This window comes from Mytilus edulis, chromosome 6 (genome assembly GCF_963676685.1).
Source record: "Mytilus edulis chromosome 6, xbMytEdul2.2, whole genome shotgun sequence".
NCBI classification, from domain to species: Eukaryota; Metazoa; Mollusca; class Bivalvia; order Mytilida; family Mytilidae; genus Mytilus; species Mytilus edulis.
In genome coordinates, this window is record NC_092349.1 from 84,464,658 (window position 1) to 84,488,721 (window position 24,064).

Here is a 24,064-nt window from a genome sequence, read left to right on the forward strand (position 1 = left end):
GTTTTTGAAAGATTTAATATCAATATATGTATTATGAATTAATTATATAATTATGTATCACAATATATACTTGGTGTATTTTCAGATGAAATAAAAATAAATTACAAAAAAAAAAAAAAAAAAAAAAAAAAAAAAAAACATTCTCGTATCATGAGGAACGATGATACTACTTTGTTTCATAGAAATATTCCCGTAAAGGTAGGATCAACAATGGGCAACAATTTTACATTATTTCTCTATACATGTTTGTTTGTTTAAGTCGTAAATGTTAACTAGTGTGTTTTTTGCGCCTTATATATTGGTTATTTGAATGAAAGTATAGTTGATCGACAGTCATGTTGATTTTAAATTGTAATGGCTTTTCTAGTTATAATATTTACATAAATTTTGATAATTCTTTACAAATTTCAACTGTGAGGCCATCTTCAGTCAAAAGTCAGTCTTAAATGCATTCATGGAGTAAAACACGTCATACTGAATATTCATCTGGGACTGGTATTAACATATTTTTTTATTTTAGTGATAGCAAAGGCTTATAAACAGGCATCAAATAAGACCTATATGTTATGTGACCTTTGCATTAAAGATCTAAACAATTCTGATCATATTCTATATCTGCATATTGGAAAATATCTTAGATTTGGTGAAGCCAACGACCAAACCATGCAAAGGTAATTTGAATTCTAGAAAAGTTGATTAAACCACAAATTATCAAAATAAAAACATTTAAAATGGATGTCAATATTCCGAGAAAAAAAGAAGTTTATTCACAAATTTATAGTGAGCATGTAAAATCAATTATTTATCTGACAGTTTACCTATGAACATGTTTATAAACTGTTTTATTAATATTCTGAGTCATACAGAAAAACTAAAACTTAATTTTGAATAAACTAATTTATTCAAACTTTTATTTTATGCTTTTTCACACTCAACATTTTTCCAGCTACACATCCCTCCTTCTCTCTTGCATAATCCTGTTTGTCGATAATTACATCTGTTTCCCGATTCTTTAGGAATCTTACATCCTTTTTTGGGGTCAAATAGTTCAGGTTTAGAATAAGGACCCATAATTTCCTAAAAAACAGAATATTATATTGAACAAATGTATTTGCATGAATTATAAAAAAAATATAAGAATCTTTAACAATAATGTGTATGTGAAAGGCCTTTTCACCATCACAATACTTTAAGTTATCGCGTGTTATACAATCAAGTTAAGTTCGTGTTAGTGTACTACGTGTATGTTGGTACATGTATCAAAGGTAACAGGCTACTAATGTGATACGCAAGCCGCGCGTTTCGTCTACATAAGAGCATTGAGGACTTGAAATTCTTTAAAAAAATTGTGCCAAAATACGGCTAAGGTAATCTATGCCTAAGAAACAATCCAAAGTATTTCGAATAATAACTACTTTTGCAAACAGCACATTTATAAGAATGACCATATAATTGATATCTGTGTCAATATATTCGATGACACTGATGGTGGAGGTTTGGTCGGATATGTTTCTTACGTCGTAACTTCACATTCTTCCCTTTTCATGAATGTGAACTTTTAAATAATATTATTTACTGGGTTTGTAATATCATTAGCACCACGACGGATGCCACATGTTAAGCAGGAGCTCTTGACCCTTCCGGAGCACACGAGATCACCCCAATTTTCGTATGGGGTTCGTGTTACCCAGTCTTTAGCCTTTTATGTTGTTTTTTTTTTGTACTATTGTTGTCTGTTTTTCGCTCCCATTGCGTTGACAGTTTATTTTCGATTTATAAGTTTTACTGTTCCTCTGGTATCTTTCACCCGTTTTGTTTGCTAACAGTAAATCTATATAATATAATTAATATTCATGTCAACACCGAAGTGCTGGCTACTGGGCTGGTGGAAACAACTCGGGGACCAAACCTCCACCAGCAGTGTCGTCGACCAAGTTATGTCGTAAACTTTCTATTCATGCTATTGGTCTAATGTTATTTATTTTTTAAATGTTCTTTATGAAATATTGCACTGCTGTGATCTCAATTTTAAACAATAAATAAAAGTTTTGCAAAAAGTGAGTAGTTTCACATTTAAATGTACGTTTTATTTGTTGTGAAAGGTAAACACCGTGTGTAATAGGAGAACTATAATGTTTTCTAGTTATTGTGGAATAGCTATCTCGATAAATAACAGAGACGAAAATCATCTGCCTATGGCATGGCAAAAAACAATAAAACAATAAACAAATAGAGACAAACAACAGTATACAAAACATAAAACAAAAGTTTAACACTAAGTATGATATCTGATGCCCCTTAAATGTTCGCAGATCCTACTCCTGATATTCATATGTTCATTAGAATCGAGAAGGAAAATTTTGATGTGTCAAATAGACAACCCGACCAAAGAGCAAAAAATAACAGGCCTTCAACACAGCGGTAAATTTCCGCATCCGGAGGCGGGCTTTAGCTGATCCCGCAATAAAAATGTGCATTGGTTCGGGTAAAATGTCATATTAATCTTCAAATAAAATTGAGAATAGAAATGGGGAATGTGCCAAAGAGACAACAACCCGACCATAGAAAAAAAACCAAAAAAAAAACCAAATAAATGAACTAAAAAGGGAAAAAAAACATACACAACTAACAAAGACCACAGGCAAAAATATGGCGGAGCTAAACATGTTTAATGAGATCTCGAATCTCCTTTGTACCTCAAACTAATGTAGATAAAACAAACACACTGCAATGGAATATTTACTATGAGATCCTATTAAAAAAGTTTACCAAAAGTTGGTACAAGTCAAAATCTATAGGATCTGCTTTAATGTAATTTCAATTGTATTGTCCTTACTTTACAGTCACAGTTTGACTCAAATAACCAAAAGCAACATTACCCATGTAGATACTTTCTTTCAATGTAATGATAACGATATTGTACTTATTTTACAGACACAGTTCTGTCTGTATGAATCAGGACCACCATTGAACAGATAAATCGTTTGCCAAAAATTAATGATAACGATATTGTACTTTTCTGACAGACACAGTTCTGTCTGTATGAATGAGGATCACAACTGAACTTTAAATTATTTGCCTAAATGTAATGTTAACGATAGTGAACTTACTTTACAGGCATATTTCCGTTTGTATGAATCAGGACCACTACTGAACAGGTAAATCATCTGCTCAAATGTAATGTTAATGGTATTAGACTTACTTTACAGGCACAGTTCCGTTTGTATGAATCAGGACCACTACTAAAGAAGTAAATCATTTGTTCAAATGATAGGATTCTTGTGCTTAAAATAAAAGAACCGCATAAATAGGTTGATATCTTTCCCGTCTTATCTCTATACCCTGAAAACATATTTATATCTAAAATAGTTAATACTACTTTAAAAATCCCCAGCTGTAAAATCAATTAATTCTAAACTTTTTATGTGTGCAGAAATATGTACCTAATGTGTTTTTACAAGTCCACCACAAACGTGTAATTTATACAATCAAGTATTTTTATATAGCTTTAATCCCTTATCAAAATGACAAGGTTAGATACGGAAAACATCTTAATTGAACAATTTTTACCTCCGTTTTCATTTGAATTACACTACGGGTGCCGTATCTGATCCAGGATCTGCTCATTCTTCTGGATTATCTTTGTTTTTGATGCGTTTTGTTATTTGATTTTGCCATGTGATTATGGACTTTCCGAATTGATTTTCCTCTAAGTTCAGTATTTTTGTGATTTTACTTTTTTCGGTACAATAGCCATATTCAGGAATAGGTCACGGCCCTATCTTAGCATACAGACTGCATAAACATTAAACGTTAAATGAAGACGTGCTAAAATTTCATTACTTAGTTTAGATACAGACACATCTTATAGTCAATCAATTAGTGATGGTATTCATAAAATTAAAGGAGTATAATTCTTAATATCGTCTCTTCATTGTTCTGTTGCATCAGCTTCTACGTAAGGGTCACACTCCTGTATATGCATTCAGTATGGTGTAAACATGCACGTGCATAACGTACTAATACATCATACAAAGCAATCGAGGGTAGGTTACTGCTGAGAAATTGAAATTTGATAATTGGGAAGTAGAAATCATCCCGTTTATTGCTGAGTGCTTAGGTTAGGGCTCAGTCGACCATATGTATCAGTATTAGGAAAACTTTCAAGGTACGAAGAAGTCTTTCTTGTATCAGAAGTATCCCTAGTTTCAAGTCACTTGAATATATGAGATGCAAGAACTGACTGAAATATTAGTTATTTAGCGATGGGGCATCATCTTTTTAATTGAAATCAAAATTAAATAGTTTGCAAGGTGCTCTTCGTTTTGTCTTTTCGACGATTTTCAATGAATTATACTTCTTACGAATACAAAAACATATAAGCCAGAAGGTGTGCACATTAAGTATCCATTGGAATACCGACATTCTGTTGAAATATCAGTCCTTCAAACTAAATTGTTTTTAATGTAGATTAAAAAGTTCAGCTTATAGCATTGTAAAGAGTTTTACCGGTTGGTTCGATGACCTTCTAAAAAAAGAGGGAAGGACGATAAATTTTACATAGGTTTGACGAATACAATGTTGGTGAAAAAAATGAAAGACGCTTCTGACGGAAAAATACGACCTTTACATCTAGAGGTGTTTATAATAATTCTTTTTGTACGTGTTCCTAAAATGGTGTGGTGTTTTTCATTGCTGTATACGATTTTGTCATAATAAATTTATTGTAGCAAATAAATCATATGAATAATCCAATAATAATAGTTATCAAAGGTACCAGTATTATAATTAGATACAGCCAGACGCCCGTTTCGTCTTCATAAGACTTATCAATGACGCTCAGATAAACCAAGTTATAAAGCCAAACAAAAAGTAAACTAGTGTCTAAAATGTAAGTGGATTGAAGTTCAAGATACCTGACTATAAGTTATGAATGTTACTTTTTGTATTGTACCTGACATAAGAACTTTTTTGCCTTTTGTCAATGAAATACCACATGATCTACGAGACGTCTGTATAATGATTGTTGAGCCCACTGGTTTTCGAATTCCCTGAAAAAATTAAAATAATACTTAGAATTTCCCTTAAAGTAACATCTACACGCAGAGATTTTGTTTATCAGTTTTATGTTTTGGTTTGTTTCAACTTCATATTAGTACGTATATTTGATATTTTGCTTTGTCAAGACAAGGGGAAACAAAACATATTGTAAGGCACACGTTGATAAGATGCAACAATTTAAAAAGAAAAAAAAGAGGCTATAGTTCTATCTTAAATATTTATATAAATAAACGCATATAAATCCTATACACAATAATCAAACATATAACAATGTACACATACGATCAGGTATATTCTAAAGTATGGCTTAAGATATTTCTATTTGACATAAATAGTTTTGTGCATAAAGATTTTTGTCTAAAATGTTGCCTCAAATAATAACCAACTGTTTTACATGAAAACCACCCATAATTTCAACGACAACAATACATTAAACATGTTAAAACAAATCTTTTGGTTTTTTTAAGCTGTCGGAATTAATATGATTATTGAAATATTTGTTTTGTAATTACTGAAATATGTTGAGTCTATCTTACCTTTAATGACTTATTAACTTCAAGTGATATGATGATGACTTATGAGGTTCTCCTTTTGTTACCTTTCCGACAAAAACTGAAAAGGAGTCAACAATACATTTGAAACATATTTAAATGTATCTATTTGTAATTCAACTAGCAACAAAACTGCACGAAAGCGGCTTAGGGACTACTTTATAAATGTTTATGGTGATAAAAATCTTATGTTTCTCAATCTTTTTTTATGAATAAGTATTATTTGTTTGTTAGGGATAAAGATGTGTTCATAAACCTCACCACTCATTACCCAGGTGATTAAAAATGATAGAATAATGGATCGAATACCTTTTCCCCTATAAAAAAAACTTTCTGTGTTGAGGTTGTTTTCTCTGGTAGTCTATGCAAATATTTACAACGACCACATTGGTGTCACGGGATCGACGAAAAGAGGGATTTGTTACCAAACTGTACAACGTCTGCGTGCAATAATTTGTCTGTTAGGGGAAGAGAGGGTACATCACTGAAGGAAAATGTTATGTGTTTGGGTGGGGATTCGACCTGCAACATGCATAATCAGAGTTCAGTCCGTAGCTATTTTCTGACCTGACCATTATGTCTGGACTTAGAATCCCATGGGAATTAAAAGGCAACAGTAGTATACCGCTGGTCGAAACTCATAAATCCAAGGAAGAAAAACAAATTCCGGTTACAAACTAAAACTGTAGGAAACGCATTAAATATAAGAGAACAACGACACACCATTAAAATGTAACACACACAGAAACGAACTAAGCATTATACATATTAGACAAAATCCGATGAGTATAACAAATACAACATCAAAACTAATTACATGAATTTGGGATAGAAAACTACCGTGACACGTATTATACCAATGAGAATTCGCACTCAAATATAAGAGGAAACAAACGACACAGCAGAAACACAACGTTAAAATGTAACACACACACAAACGAACTATAATATAACAATGGCCATATTCCTGACTTGGTACAGGACTTTTTTTTTAAGGAAACAGATGTAAAACAATGTCTGTCTGCATACAAACTGTACACGGTAAGACACTAGAAAACTAGAGCTTTACATTGCAAGCTTAAATCAAGAATTAGACTTCATATTTCGTTTTCAGTTAAGCTGAAAAAGTACATACCATTTGGTTGTTATTGTAAGTGGACTTTTTTCAAAAATTTATAGTAAATCATCCATGGCGGAAAATATAACGAATTGGATATTTGTGACTTTTTTTTTAGTTCTGTATGACTTTAAACAGGTGAGGTTGCTTCTGTTTAACCATTTTCTTTTCCGAGGTCACCAAGGAATTACAGTATATTCTTTTTAAAATTGTAAGGATATGAAAATTATTTTTAGAACTTTATAGTGTTTTACGAAAAATACATTATGAAAATCAATTTAGTTCATATAGACAATTAGTTCCTTCGTTGAAAGACTTAACATGTGAAGTAGAAGGAATATATAATGATAAATATATTTACTAAACCTTAGTCTAAAATATATTTTAATTCATCAAGATCCAGCTACTCGATACAAAATTTTTAAGAGCTTAACAAAAGGAAACTTTTTAAAACAATCAACACAAAAGGTCCTACCAACTGAAACTGCAAGTAATCATAAAAATGTTTAACCAACATTGATGAAAATAATTTGGCAATAAAACTACGTATAAAAACTAGTTCAAGTATGCACTATTCACTTCTGAAATTACCAATATTCTAGTTATATAAATAGCTAGATTCTCAAAATCACCTACTTATGTAAGCCTGCATTTTCATCAATTCCGGTTAACTATCCATGGTTCGACCTCAAATATGGTTAAATGGTTAATAGTATGAATATGCAGGCTATTTATATGCATATAATTCATGCACAAATTTAAAATGCAGAGTATATTTGTCTCAATATCTTGAACATTTAGTTGTTGAATTTACTAATCTAGGTTTAAAGCATCTAAATACTCACCAACGACATTTTTTCTACAGAATATACTTTGGTGATGCGGAATAGAACACCTACAACCATTTGATATATATGTAAACCATAATAAGCCAAATAATACACATGTAACTCTAAAAGCCATTATTTTCTCTAAACATGAACGTCGTAACATGTTGTGTAACATCCTGATGAATTAACATAATATAATTATTAACGTATAATCCGATAACAAAAATAATTGAAACCTTTTTAATTTAACTTTTGACTTCCATGGAAAAATGCAGCATCAATACTTTATATTATATGTTATGATTGTATTTATGTTTTATTACATATTGATAGAAATTTTGTACGTTTTTCTGTATGAATTAGATTTTGAATAAATACATAAATGAATAAATAAATAAGCATATTCACATGTAGAAAAAAGTATATTCACTACGCAAAACGTTGCGTGCGATTACGTGTATAATCCTGTCAAAATCGTTAATCGTACCGTAACAAATGGTTTTATGAAAAACAATTGCAGCTATCGCATAAGACAGACATAGTATACCGTGGTTCAATAGTCAAAAATCGTTTGAACTAAAATAAAAAATCTGGGTCATCAACCAAAACCAAGGGAACACATCTTTTATGTATAATGTGTTATATATTAGCATTCGTTCATTGTGATTGTGCTTCATAATTTGTCACCACCAATATGACACAAAAGTGAATGTTAACACTTTACAGACTTTGCCTTTGGGGTGTTGTTTTCTAAACTATTTCATAGATATGTTTCGGGTTTTCAACTCACTAGTGACGTTATGTGAGGTCTTTTTCAGTAATAGTTGTCTGATCTTTAATATTACTAATTGTGTTTTAACCCTCTTGCTGCCGGAGAGACACATATGTCCATGTTTTAATTTCAGCAAGCTTCTCCTTTTGTCGTATCTTTTTCAAATAAAAGACAAAAGATTTTAAACAGGTTTATATTTTCTTTAATGGATCCGAAATGTAACGGTCATTTTGGCGTGAAGTCACATATCGAATGACGTCATTGTTGGACATATAACGTCACAGGCGTCGAGCTGTCGTTTTTTTTTTTTTTTTGGCAAACGAAATGCAACTTTGAAACACAGCTGGCAGTTAGAGGGTTGATTTCGATAATGACTTGGATTAGCATGGTGGGTGATTGATCCATAACAACATACATTTATTCTGTCGACGCACGCGTAAGATCTTCATTTTACCTTCATGTGATCCCTTCAGTTTTCGTTTGTTACCTTAATGAGTGATTGTCATACCCTTTAAATACTTTTTTACAATAAATAAGTCTGCATACAGTATGTTATCAATCTTAATAAGACTGATTATAATTGATATATGATTAATTTATTGAAAGTATTAAAATTGTATAGACTTTTATAGTTCTGAGGCACTCTTTCATGTTCATGTTTATGTTCATGTATATGTTGAGGTTCCGGTAAATAGACGTTGAAAGGATATCGACTTTTAATTTTTGATTACGACCGTGTGAATAGTGTTTCTTCAATAGGTCTTTACATATTCAAATTAAGTATTGAAAATTTCAGACATGTATTTTTGATTACAACCATATATTCATACATTATTGTGGTTCATAAGTTTCTCGTTTTTTATATAGATTAGATCGTTGGTTTTCCTGTTTACACTAGTAATTACTTGGGGCCATTACTAGCTTGTTATTGGGTGTTAGCCACGTCTCCAAATTGAAAACCGTACCTTGACTAATGATGGTTTACTTTTATAAATTGTGACTTGAATGAAGAGTTGTCACCTTTGCACTCAAACCACATCTTCCTATATCTATTCAAACAGTTCAAAATGTACCTTTCCAGATACTTATGACATTGGTCAGACTGTTAAGATTGTATTGAGATAAATACTGAAAGTGCTAATAAAAATTGTTTCGAATGTTTTCAGACAAATCCAGACAGATATTTATACCGTATTTAGACTGTTGAAACACAAAGTGAATAAAGCAAAGATGTCAATTTAAACTCAAATGAAACGAGTGAGTGGTGGAAAATAGTGTTTATCCAATTCTTGAACCAATGCATGTATATACATGTATCATAAACTTAGTCCTCTGTGCACCATTTTCTCATTTTTTACGCAAATATATCGTATAATCGTCATTTTTTTCTCTCTGTCTGTTATGATTTAACAAATATGGCAGCTCATTAAATGCCGTGATTTAATGCCGAGGTTTAACAATTGTCACCTTATAGTTAACAAATAACAAAAAAACATGGGTATTGAGCACGTGTTTAACATGTACAATCAGATAATTGTTTATTTTAAAGACAGATCCATGCGTATTGCGATCACCGGATTTTTACGAGTAGGGTTACACTCAGGTCACTATGCATACAGAAAATATGTCGGCGAAGGAAGGAAGCAATAAAAAATAAGTAAATAAAGGCAACAGTAGTATACCGCTGTTCAAACTCATAAATCCATGGACAAAAAAACAAAATCGGGATAACAAACTAAAACTGAGGGAAAGGAGAAGGATCTGCCTACCCTTCCTGAGCACCTGCGATCACCCTCAGTTTTTGTTGGGTTTCCTGTTGCTCAGTCTTTAGTTGTCTATGTTGTTTCTTGTGTACTGTTATGTGTCTGTTTGTCTTTATCATTCTTAGCCCCATCGTTGTCAGTTTATTTTCGATTTATGAGTTTGACTGTTCCGCTTGCATCTTTTGCCCCTCTTTTCGTAGTATCAATTCACAATAAGTAATCAAGCTGATTTCAGGAACGGGTTCATGGTATAGATATTTTTGTACTAACTTATGATCGTATTTTGATTATTAAGTCTGGTTTTTTGTGTTTCTTTATCTTTGTTAAATTTGTTTAAATCACGCAATTTATTTAGTGGTCAAATTTACAACAGTTGTAATAATATACGTCACAAAGGCCCAAATAAATCTGAATATAAATTTTGGCTTTACTTGATGGATATATGCCCATATACAGTAGATGTTCCGACACCACATAAACAAATGTTTGCATTAAATGAACTATGCATGAAATGGTAACGTTATTACAATAACACACTTTGAATTGCGAATTCAGTTATCTGCCGTCATTTCTTGAAAGGCGCTTATTATCAAACAAGACGATATGTTCAAAAAGATCCGTTAACAATTATGTACTTTAAACAGTGACTTATTTACATTAGTGTTACTCTATTTTTCATCTTTTTCAACCTCGTCTTTGCACAAACTAGTATAGTGCCATATTTTACATTCCCTTCAACTTTGGTGTGATTTGCAATCAGCTATATTGGGAGGTCAAAGACAGTTAAAACATCAACGATCTCGTTTAACAATAGAAATATTTGCTGTGTGATCAATTTTATTAGTCCAGTCAACGGGGGCATGTGATACGTTACAAAGGTACACATGACTTTACGTTTATTTGTCTGTTGATTTATTTTGTACGTACCATTGCATTGGTGTGAAATGCTGCCGTATGATCGGAGGAATTGCCTTCCTCCATAATGTTGAGTTCGTGAGATAGTATTTATAGTAGTTCATTTAATTGCCAACTATTTGATTCATGGTGTCTTGTTAGATTTATGCGTACGTCCCCCGGTAACTTTTTCAATATGATAGGGACCAATAATGGGTCATATGTATTCTCTGTCTGACCAAGGGTTTCTAAACCACGTACATATGTTTCAATTGTGTCGTAAAAAATAACGTAAGCTCTTGTGTCATGTGTGAAGGTATGTAAAATAATGCATTCATGTACGTTTGCGTGATGTTGTGAACTTGTGGCATTTGTGTTTAGCGCTGATGTTTGTACTTAGATACATTTTGCTATTTGACGTATTTTTGTTTCTAAATTAAATAAATACTCATCAGAATCAACGATTTCTGTTTTGAAAGTTCATCGGAATAAACAAATTCTGTTCCGTTCTCCCCATTTTCGTCGAATTTCTGGAATATTCTGGAAACGGCGCTTCTATGTCCTGCTAGTATCGATTTCAGCTTCAAATTCATCCTGGTCAGTTGACACCAATATCGTTAAGTGGATACATCGGGCAACTATATAGCTAACAATAACAAAAGCGAATAGAATGTATGTCTATCTATTCGGGCTCTAATGTCAACACGTCACACTTAGGTAACATTACAATAAATAACAGCAGCAGAACTTGATCAATTACTCCTTAAACAATTGTCTAAGTGTCGGTATCCAATACGATTGTAGTACGTAAGTTAGCGTAGCATTGAGTCCAAAATGAAGTGAACGCTCGTGTGCGTCTGTAACTATAAGTTTGGTACGTAAATGATTTGCAGGTAATAAATACGGAAATTTGGTATTAGCCACAAAATAAACTGGAGAAAAAATCAGAGCCGTATATTCCTCAAACTTACCAGTCGTTATTGATCTATTTTTGACACTGTACACTGAGCATTAAAGATTGTAAAGTGAACCACCAACCCGTCGCATCACTATCCAATTTTCCGAAAAGGATTCTGCATTACAATGAATACAACGATTGAAAAAGAAAGTTATTGTACAAAAAGAACGAACCTAGAAAACAAGAATGAATAGTTAGCTCCAAAATTGTTTCATTTCGAGAATTATATATCATTCTATCATCATATCCTAAACGTTCATAATAGTATCTTTTTCTATACAACATTTTCGAGGTGGAGACTCCCATCCCTTTCCGAAATCAATCGCCTCGTTTATGATAGGATCATACTTCCGTGCATTTAGTTTTCTATGTTGTTGATGTGTTGATAATCTTTTATTGTTTAATTGTTGGTTTTAGTTCTCTATTAGTGGCCGTTTGTGTCATTGGCGGAATGAACAAACGGTATAAAATTTTAAATGCATTGGTTTTTACTTTCAACGCGTTGTTTTATATTATCAACGCGTTGGTTTTTACTTTCAACGCGTCTGTTTTACTTTCAACGCGTTGGTTTTCACCTTCAACGGGTTGGTCTTCACTTTCAACGTGTTCATTCCAAATTGATACGGTATTAAACAAACAATGCGTTGGTTTTCAATTCCATACCGTAAGTTTTCCACTTATACCAACCACTCAAAATACAATCTAATTAACCGTTTGAACGCACACTTGATTGTTTTTAAGTTTGGCGGGGAAATATATTTTCCATTGTTGAAGATACTTACTGACTAGCTCCCGTTTTGTACATTAAAAGGCCCTTAGTTTTCTCGTTTAAATTTGTCATTTCTGGGTCTTTTATAGCTGACTATGCACTATTGGCTTTTCTTGTTGTTGAAGACCCTACGCTGACCTATAGTCATTAATTTATGTGTCATTCGGTCTATGGTGAAGACTTGCCTCATTAGCAATTATACCACATCTTCCTTTTTTATATATAAAAGAGATTTTAAAAGCTTTTAAAGAGGTTATGTAATATGAAGAGTTAAATGACTGTGTAATATACTCATCTTAGGATATTTTGCAGTAAATAACTTGTTGGGTCGGATGGTTTACTTAGCCACCAGAAACGTGTAGCGTCTCGATCACCCTTTTTAATCCTACATATAAAAAGGCTTTTTCAATATCCGTTGTTATGGCGACAAGATTGGCTGTAAATCTCATCAGAATGTTTGTCAGGTTGTTTAGCTTCGGCGGTGTATCCAAAAGGCAGTCATTCAAACTTGGCGAATTATGCGACTGTCGACAACTGCAATCGTAAACAATTCTGAAAGGCAAAGTGCTTGATTCCTTCTGTACAGGATTATGAGGAATGTAGTGATATTTTTCTTGAGTTCAGCTGTTTCATCTACCTTCTCTATGAATCGTCTTCGTTCCTGTTCTTGTATAATGTTTCCGTACTTCTTTAACATATCTGAGTTTTGAGTATGTCTTTTAGTGACGTTTTCTGTCCTTCTGTTCGTGACTGCTTAATTTATAGGCAATTCATCGTGTTTCCAAGGTAATCAAGCGAAATATTTATTTTCTCAGAACTCAATTGATCTTTCCTGATAGACTTTAATAGATGCATTGTCGTCTTCGTCTACGTCCCTACTATTTATTCCTATTGAATCTAAATCCAAAATCTCTCTAGATTGTATTCTTCAACTTTGTGTGATATTAGATAAATAAACATACTTCGACGTGTTTGTTTTCTTACCGTATGCAAGTACCGAAAGCATACATCCGTCTTGGATTTCACGGCGGTCGGATCTTTTCCACGTACTATAAATTTAACAGAGATAAAGAAACACAAGAAACACAAAAAACAAGACTTAATAATCAAAATACGATCATAAGTTAGTACTATATAATCTTTTACAATGTCCAAGTAGTGATATTCGCCTACCAGCAACGCTATCTCGAATGAATCGTGCTTTGTCACCGTGTGCGCTAATTTTAAACCACGCAAATACCCGTTTTGTGTATCAATGTTACGTATGTGATTCTGTAGAGGCATGCTTTGGCTTTAAGTTATCCTCTAAACCACTTATTCTGTTCTATAGATAATGGTTTTATACAAAGTCAACACTTCCGGTAAATAAAACCAATATGGCGTAAATTTCAAAGATGAGTCCTCAGTCCATATCTTCGATGTAGAGTTTTGGATAGATTGATGAAAATAAATACTTAACATCTAACAAATGGTACCATTTGCCTACCTACAGACCACGGATAATTACTCATCAACGTTTTGATTGTACCAGAAATATCTGTACCAATGAAGACTTATGTACATAATATTACCAATTCCAAGTAATTGTTTGGCTTGAAATTAGCCCATCCGGGCTCACATGACCCAATGTTTCTTAAAAGTTTCTCTTCAAACAGTGTGGATATACGTAAGCTAGCTAAGACAAGTGCGTACTATATGCGAACAAAACACAAAAGTACTTGATATGTTATGGAATAGCTAATTCGATGATCTGATGTACCAGAAATTAGTACGACCGCTTTGTGAAAAATTGTTTAAATGCTGTATCCATTAGCAGCATCAGAGAAAGGTTCCTGAACAATTCAATGATAGTAGCAATACGTTAAAACACATTTCAATCACCCTCCCGAAAATATAAGCTTATTTTAGTCAATGTCCGCCATGTTGGATTCTACCAGAAATAGGGTTTTTAAAGACATCTAATCTAAATAATATATCCAAAAGTAGTACATAACAAAGGTTTGTACCAAATATTACTATAGCAGTACCTTTTCAAATACTAGCCTTCTATATTGGGCCGATTTTTTCAAATGCCTTCTTCTCTGAAATAAAAGAGTAATATTTGAGGAAGGTCTATGCCAAATTTTATGCTTGTAGCAGGATGAGCACAATTCGTCTGAAATATGCTTGTGGCCGCCGGACTAAATGTGATATTCCAATACGAGACATTGTAACAAAAATTGAGATTTCAAAACATTCCTCGAAAATATACGATCCACTTGGAATACTTAGCCCGGACACTATACGAACAAAGAAGCTCATACAGGATATATGGAAAAGTGGATTGGATTGGGATAACACGTTCTGGAACACTTTAAGGGTACTTGGATTAATGTAGCAAGCGACTTAGAGAAAGCGACACACAACGTATTTCCGAGATACTATTTCTCCGATAATTCTACTTCGGAAAGGTCTGGTAACAGCGCTTCTGTTCCCCGATCTGACTGATTTCAATTTTTCGAGCTCCGGGTCACGGTATCATAAATATAGATGATAGTTAAGGCAATGTGTACTACAACACTATTCAGCCAGTAAATATACAAGTACGTATTTCTGCCCAAGGCGAAGTCACTGACAGTACGACGTCGACAATGGACAAGTACAATAATTCGGACGTTATGTCCCCGCGATAAGCTCACCAATAATGGCTAACGTGGAGAATCTCTGAGTATGGCCAGTCGACAATAGTTTATTTCCATTTTTAACCCTCTGCTAAAAAACTCGTACGGGTCTAAAGCATAAGTGCTATTAGCAATTTTAAAGGTTATAACTACCTCCACACCTGTTATCGTGACAAGTTATAAGTGGAGAATCTTTTAGTTTTGCCAGTCGGCAATACTTCAATTCGACTTAGTGATATACAAGGGTACACCCTTTTCCTTTGCTGACTAGCTCGTACGGGTCTAGGGCATTAGTGCTGTGGGCCATTATGAAGGCAATATCTACCTCTACCTCTGGTATCATGGCCTAAGTGGAGAATCTCTTAGTTTGGCCAGCCGGCAATAGCTAAACTCGACTTTGTGATATACCAGGGAACCCCCCTTTCCCTATGCTGACCATCCCTTACGGGCCTAGGGCATAAATGCTATGGGCCATATTAGAGCCAATACCCACCTCTACCTCTGGTATAAAGACCCAAGTGGAGAATCTCTTAGTTTGGCCAGCAGGTAATAGTTCAGTTTGACTTCGTTGTAAACCGAGTTACCACCTCACCCTTTTAACCCTTTGCAGCCAAGCTCTTTCGGGGCTAGGGCATTAGTGCTATGGACCATTTAAAAGCCAATTTCTACTTCTACCTCTGGTATCATGGCCCAAGTGGAGAATCTCTTAGTTTGGCCAGCCGGCAATAGATTAATTCGACTTTGTAATATATGAGGGTACCCCTTTTCCCTGTGCTGGCTTACGCGTACGGGTCTAGGGCATAAGTGATCTGAGCCATTTTAAAGGCAGTTCCTACCTCTATTTCTAGTATAATGGCATTGTGGAGAATCTCTTAGTTTGGCCAGCCAGCAATAGTTCATTTCGACTTCGTTGTAAACCAGGATACCATATCCCCCTGTTAAACCTCTGCTGACAAACTCGTACGGGTCTAGGGTATAAGTGCTATGGACCATTTGAAAGGCAATAAATACCTCTACCTCTGGTATCATTGCCTACGTGGAGAATCATGTAGTTTGGCCAGCCGACAATAGTTAATTTCGAATTGGTGATATACCAGGGTACCAACCTTACCCTTTCTTGACTAACTCGTACGGGTCTAGGGGATAAGTGCTATATGCCATTTAAGAGGCAATACCCTCCTCTACCTCTGGTATCATGGTTGATGTGAAGAATCTCTTTGATTGGCCATCCGGTAAGGGTTCAGTTCGATATCGTTGTAAACTAGGAAACTATATCCCCCTTTTAATCCATTCGCTGACAAACTCGTACGGGTCTAGGGTATAAGTGCTATTGACCATTTTAAGGCAATAAGTACCGCTAACTCTGGTATCATTGCCCACGTGGAGAATCTCTTAGTTTGGCCAGCCAGCAATAGTTCATTTCCAATTTGTGGTATACCAGGGTATCCACCTTACCCTTTCCTGACTTACTCGTACCTGGTCAAGGGGATAAGTTCTATGAGCCATTTTAGAGGCAATACCCTCCTCTACCTCTGGTATAATGGTTGATGTGGAGAATCTCTTAGATTGGCCATCCGGCAATAGTTAATATAGATATTGTTGTAAACCAGGAAACTATATCACCCTTTTAACCCTCTGCTGACAAACTCGTACGGGTCTAGGGTATAAGTGCTATGGACCATTTTAAAGGCAATAAGTACCTCTACCTCTGGTATCATGGCCCACGTGGACAATGTCTTAGTTTGGCCAGCCGGCAATAGTTCATTTCAAATGTGTGATATACCAGCGTACCCACCTCACCCTTTCCTGACTAACTCGTACTGGTCTAGGGGATAAGTGATATTGGCTGTTTTAGAGGCAATACCCTCCTCTACCTCTGGTACAATGGTTGATGTGGAGAATCTCTTAGTTTGGCCATCCGGTAAGGGTTCAGTTCGATAAAGTTGTAAACCAGAAAACTATATCCCCCTTTTAACCCTCTGCTGACAAACTCGTACGGGTCTAGGGTATAAGTGCTATGGGCCTTTTTAAAGGCAATAAGTACCTCTACCTCTGGTATTATGGGCCACGTGAAGGATCTCTTAGTTTGGCCAGCCGACTATAGGTCACATTTCGAATTCGTGATATACCGGGGTACCCACCTAACCCTTTCCTGACTAACTCGTACGGGTCTAGGGGATAAGTGCTCTGGGCCATTTTAGAGGCAATACCCTCCTCTACCTCTGGTATAATGATTGATATGGAGAATCTCTTAGATTGGCCATCCGGTAAGGGTTCAGTTCGATATTGTTGTAAACTAGGAAACTATATCCCTCTTTTAATCCATTCGCTGACAAACTCGTACGGCTCTAGGGTATAAGTGCTATTGGCCATTTTAAAACAATAAGTACCTCTACCTCTGGTATCATTTCCAACGTGGATAATCTCTTAGTTTGCCAGCCGGAAATAGTTCATTTCGAATTTGTGATATACCAGGGAACCCACCTTACCCTTTTCTGACTAACTCGTACGGGTCTAGGGGATAAGTGCTCTGGGCCATTTTAGGAGCAATACACACCTCTACCTGTGGTATAATGGTTGATGTGGAGAATCTCTTAGTTTGGCCATCCGGTAAGGGTTCAGTTCGATAAAGTTGTAAACCAGAAAACTATATCCCCCTTTTAGCCCTCTGCTGACAAACTCGTACGGGTCTAGGGTATAAGTGCTATGGGCTTTTTTAAAGGCAATAAGTACCTCTACCTCTGGTATTATGGGCCACGTGAAGAATCTCTTAGTTTGGCCAGCCGACTATAGGTCACATTTCGAATTCGTGATATACCGGGGTACCCACCTAACCCTTTCCTGACTAACTCGTACGGGTCTAGGGGATAAGTGCTCTGGGCCATTTTAGAGGCAATACCCTCCTCTACCTCTGGTATAATGATTGATATGGAGAATCTCTTAGATTGGCCATCCGGTAAGGGTTCAGTTCGATATTGTTGTAAACTAGGAAACTATATCCCTCTTTTAATCCATTCGCTGACAAACTCGTACGGCTCTAGGGTATAAGTGCTATTGGCCATTTTAAAACAATAAGTACCTCTACCTCTGGTATCATTTCCAACGTGGATAATCTCTTAGTTTGCCAGCCGGAAATAGTTCATTTCGAATTTGTGATATACCAGGGAACCCACCTTACCCTTTTCTGACTAACTCGTACGGGTCTAGGGGATAAGTGCTCTGGGCCATTTTAAAGGCAGTTCCTACCTCTATTTCTAGTATAATGGCATTGTGGAGAATCTCTTAGTTTGGCCAGCCAGCAATAGTTCATTTCGACTTCGTTGTAAACCAGGATACCATATCCCCCTGTTAAACCTCTGCTGACAAACTCGTACGGGTCTAGGGTATAAGTGCTATGGACCATTTGAAAGGCAATAAATACCTCTACCTCTGGTATCATTGCCTACGTGGAGAATCATGTAGTTTGGCCAGCCGACAATAGTTAATTTCGAATTGGTGATATACCAGGGTACCAACCTTACCCTTTCTTGACTAACTCGTACGGGTCTAGGGGATAAGTGCTATATGCCATTTAAGAGGCAATACCCTCCTCTACCTCTGGTATCATGGTTGATGTGAAGAATCTCTTTGATTGGCCATCCGGTAAGGGTTCAGTTCGATATCGTTGTAAACTAGGAAACTATATCCCCCTTTTAATCCATTCGCTGACAAACTCGTACGGGTCTAGGGTATAAGTGCTATTGGCCATTTTAAGGCAATAAGTACCGCTAACTCTGGTATCATTGCCCACGTGGAGAATCTCTTAGTTTGGCCAGCCAGCAATAGTTCATTTCCAATTTGTGGTATACCAGGGTATCCACCTTACCCTTTCCTGACTTACTCGTACCTGGTCAAGGGGATAAGTTCTATGGGCCATTTTAGAGGCAATACCCTCCTCTACCTCTGGTATAATGGTTGATGTGGAGAATCTCTTAGATTGGCCATCCGGCAATAGTTAATATAGATATTGTTGTAAACCAGGAAACTATATCACCCTTTTAACCCTCTGCTGACAAACTCGTACGGGTCTAGGGTATAAGTGCTATGGACCATTTTAAAGGCAATAAGTACCTCTACCTCTGGTATCATGGCCCACGTGGACAATGTCTTAGTTTGGCCAGCCGGCAATAGTTCATTTCAAATGTGTGATATACCAGCGTACCCACCTCACCCTTTCCTGACTAACTCGTACTGGTCTAGGGGATAAGTGATATTGGCTGTTTTAGAGGCAATACCCTCCTCTACCTCTGGTACAATGGTTGATGTGGAGAATCTCTTAGTTTGGCCATCCGGTAAGGGTTCAGTTCGATAAAGTTGTAAACCAGAAAACTATATCCCCCTTTTAACCCTCTGCTGACAAACTCGTACGGGTCTAGGGTATAAGTGCTATGGGCCTTTTTAAAGGCAATAAGTACCTCTACCTCTGGTATTATGGGCCACGTGAAGAATCTCTTAGTTTGGCCAGCCGACTATAGGTCACATTTCGAATTCGTGATATACCGGGGTACCCACCTAACCCTTTCCTGACTAACTCGTACGGGTCTAGGGGATAAGTGCTCTGGGCCATTTTAGAGGCAATACCCTCCTCTACCTCTGGTATAATGATTGATATGGAGAATCTCTTAGATTGGCCATCCGGTAAGGGTTCAGTTCGATATTGTTGTAAACTAGGAAACTATATCCCTCTTTTGATCCATTCGCTGACAAACTCGTACGGCTCTAGGGTATAAGTGCTATTGGCCATTTTAAAACAATAAGTACCTCTACCTCTGGTATCATTTCCAACGTGGATAATCTCTTAGTTTGCCAGCCGGAAATAGTTCATTTCGAATTTGTGATATACCAGGGAACCCACCTTACCCTTTTCTGACTAACTCGTACGGGTCTAGGGGATAAGTGCTCTGGGCCATTTTAGGAGCAATACACACCTCTACCTGTGGTATAATGGTTGATGTGGAGAATCTCTTAGTTTGGCCATCCGGTAAGGGTTCAGTTCGATAAAGTTGTAAACCAGAAAACTATATCCCCCTTTTAACCCTCTGCTGACAAACTCGTACGGGTCTAGGGTATAAGTGCTATGGGCCTTTTTAAAGGCAATAAGTACCTCTACCTCTGGTATTATGGGCCACGTGAAGAATCTCTTAGTTTGGCCAGCCGACTATAGGTCACATTTCGAATTAGTGATATACCGGGGTACCCACCTAACCCTTTCCTGACTAACTCGTACGGGTCTAGGGGATAAGTGCTCTGGGCCATTTAAGAGGCAATACCCTCCTCTACCTCTGGTATAATGATTGATATGGAGAATCTCTTAGATTGGCCATCCGGTAAGGGTTCAGTTCGATATTGTTGTAAACTAGGAAACTATATCCCTCTTTTAATCCATTCGCTGACAAACTCGTACGGCTCTAGGGTATAAGTGCTATTGGCCATTTTAAAACAATAAGTACCTCTACCTCTGGTATCATTTCCAACGTGGATAATCTCTTAGTTTGCCAGCCGGAAATAGTTCATTTCGAATTTGTGATATACCAGGGAACCCACCTTACCCTTTTCTGACTAACTCGTACGGGTCTAGGGGATAAGTGCTCTGGGCCATTTTAGGAGCAATACACACCTCTACCTGTGGTATAATGGCCGATGTGGAGAATCTCTTAGTTTGGCCATCCAGAAATAGTTCAGTTCGATAGCGTTGTAAACCAGGAAACTATATCCCCCTTTTAACCCTCTGCTGACAAACTCGTACGGGTCAAGGTTATAAGTGTTATAGACCATTTTAAAGGCAATAGGTACCTCTACCTCTGGTATCATTTCCAACGTCGATAATCTCTTAGTTTGCCAGCCGGAAATAGTTCATTTCGAATTTGTGATATACCAGGGAACCCACCTTACCCTTTTCTGACTAACTCGTACGGGTTTAGGAGATAAGTGCTCTGGGCTATTTTAGAGGCAATACCCTCCTATACCTCTGGTATAATGGTTGATGTGGAGAATCTCTTTGATTGGCCATCCGGTAAGGGTTCAGTTCGATATTGTTGTAAACTAGGAAACTATATCCCCCTTTTAATCCATTCGCTGGCAAACTCGTACGGGTCTAGGGTATAAGTGCTATTGGCCATTTTAAGGCAATAAGTACCTCTAACTCTGGTATCATTGCCCACGTGGAGAATCTCTTAGTTTGGCCAGCCAGCAATAGTTTATTTCCAATTTGTGATATACCAGGGTATCCACCTTACCCTTTCCTGACTTACTCGTACCTGGTCACGGGGATAAGTTCTATGGGCCATTTTAGAGGCAATACCCTCCTCTACCTCTGGTATAATGGTTGATGTGGAAAATCTCTTAGATTGGCCATCCGGCAATAGTTAAGATAGATATTGTTGTAAACCAGGAAGCTATATCACCCTCTTAACCCTCTGCTGACAAACTCGTACGGGTCTAGGGTATAAGTGCTATGGACCATTTTAAAGGCAATAAGTACCTCTACCTCTGGTATCAATGCCCACGTGGACAATCTCTTAGTTTGGCCAGTCGGCAATAGTTCATTTCGAATGTGTGATATACCAGCGTACCCACCTAACCCTTTCCTGACTAACTCGTACGGGTCTATGGGATAAGTGATATTGGCCATTTTAGAGGCAATGCCCACCTCTACCTCTGGTATAATGGTTGATGTGGAGAATCTCTTAGTTTGGCCAGCCGGCAATAGTTCAGTTCGATATCTTTGTAAACCAGGAAACTATATCCCCCTTTTAGCCCTCTGCTGACAAACTCGTACGGGTCTAGGATATCAGTGCTATCGACCATTTTAAAGGCAATAAATACCTGTACCCCTGGTATCATTGCCCACGTGGATAAGCTATTAGTTTGGCCATCCGGAAATAGTTCATTTCGAATTGTGATATACCAGGGAACCCACCTTACCCTTTTCTGACTAACTCGTACGGGTCTAGGGAATAAGTGCTATGGGCCATTTTAGAGGCAATACCCACCTACACTTCTGGTATAATGGTTGATGTGAAGAATCTCTTAGTTTGGACAACCGGCAATAGTTCAGTTCGATATCGTTGTAAACCAGGAAACTATATCCCCTTTTTGACCCTCTACTGACAAACTCGTACGGGTCTAGGGTATAAGTACTATCGACCATTTTAAAGGCAATATGTACCTCTAACTCTGCTATCATTGCCTACGTGGAGAATCTCTTAGTTTGGCCAGCCGGCAATAATTCATTTCGAATTTGTGATATACCAGGGTACCCACCTCACCCATTCCTGACTAACTCGTACGGGTCTAGGGGAGAAGTGCTATCGGCCATTTTAGAGACATTTCCCACTTATACTTCTGGTATAATGGTTGTTGTGGAGAATCTCTTAGTTTGGTCAGCCGGCAATAGTTCAGTTCGATATCGATGTAAACCAGGAAACTATATCACTCTTTTACCCTCTGCTGACAAACTCGTACGGGTCTAGGGTATAAGTGCTATGGGCCATTTTAAAGGCAATAAGTACCTCTACCTCTGGTATCATGGCCCACGTGGAGAATATCTTAGTTTGGCCAGCCGGCAATAGTTCATTTCGAATTTGTGATATACCAGGGTACTCACCTTACCCTTTCCTTACTAACTTGTACGGGTCTAGGGGATAAGTGCTATGGGCCATTTTAGAGGCAATATTCACCTATACTTCTGGTATAATGGTTGATGTGGAGAATCTCTTAGTTTGGCCATCCGGCAATAGTTCAGTTCGATATCGTTGTAAACCAGGAATTTATATCACCCTTTTAACCCTCTTCTGACAAACTCTTACGGGTATGGGTATAAATGCTATGAGCCATTTTAAAGGCAATAAGTACTTCTATCTCTGGTAGCATTGCCCACGTGGAGAATCTCTTAGTTTGGCCAGCCGGCAATAGTTCATTTCGAATTTGTGATATATGACAAAACACTTCACATATAAACATGTTTCCAGATAAAACACTTCACAGCTAAACATGTCAACAGTCTAAGCATTTATCAGCTAAACACGTTTCTGGTCTAAACATCTTACAGTTAAACATGTTTACTGTCTAAGCACTTTAATGCTTGACACGATTAGGCTGTAAACATTAGATTTAAAACATGTCAAAAATCGGTTTCATAAATGTGTTTAGGAAAGTGTTTAGGCTATAAACACAATTTTTAGAGTGTACGTAACTGCGAGAAATCTCTTTTTTTTTGTGTCTTGAGCTCGAGGATGTATAACTACCCATCCACGTCATCTCTGGGTTTATGTTAAATGTAGTTCCATTAGTATCTATCTGCTGAGTTAAGCTTTTAACGACTGATTTTTATAGTTTGTTATTATGTTGTACAGTTACACTGTCCCAGATAGAGGAGGATTGGTGCCTTCAAACGAGTTTAATATTAATAACCCCGCCACTTTCTGTATATGCTTTTCTCTGGTAAGGAACCTGTAATACAGAGGTTGCCGTTTTGTGCTGTATAACATATTTGTTTTTCGTTCTTTATTTTGTACATTAAATATGCAGTTAGTTTTGACTTGCTTTATATTTGCCACCGCATGCCCTTTTATAGCAGACTATGCGGTATGGGCTTTGCACAGTTTTGAAGGCAATACGGTAACCTATAGTTGTTAATTTCTGTATAGGT

The 24,064-nt window shown here is 36.5% G+C and overlaps 1 protein-coding gene across 1 annotated transcript; it reads right to left on the reverse strand.

Annotated features, from left to right (window-relative positions):
- Window positions 1-824: 824 nt before the first annotated feature.
- Window positions 825-5,047, reverse strand: LOC139526847 (uncharacterized). Its single transcript, XM_071321993.1, has 3 exons — window positions 4,955-5,047; window positions 3,203-3,342; window positions 825-1,077 (listed from the first exon to the last, which is right to left on the reverse strand). The coding sequence occupies exons 1-3, from the start codon at window positions 4,959-4,961 to the stop codon at window positions 916-918; spliced, it is 309 nt and encodes a 102-aa protein (XP_071178094.1). The 5' UTR covers window positions 4,962-5,047; the 3' UTR covers window positions 825-915.
- Between the last annotated feature and the right edge of the window lie 19,017 nt (window positions 5,048-24,064).

Coding starts and splice junctions, on each gene's coding strand:
- LOC139526847 (XM_071321993.1), bottom strand. Junction 1,078..3,202: donor AACGGAACTGTGCCTGTAAA/GTAAGTCTAATA, acceptor TCTGTTTTTTAG/GAAATTATGGGTCCTTATTC.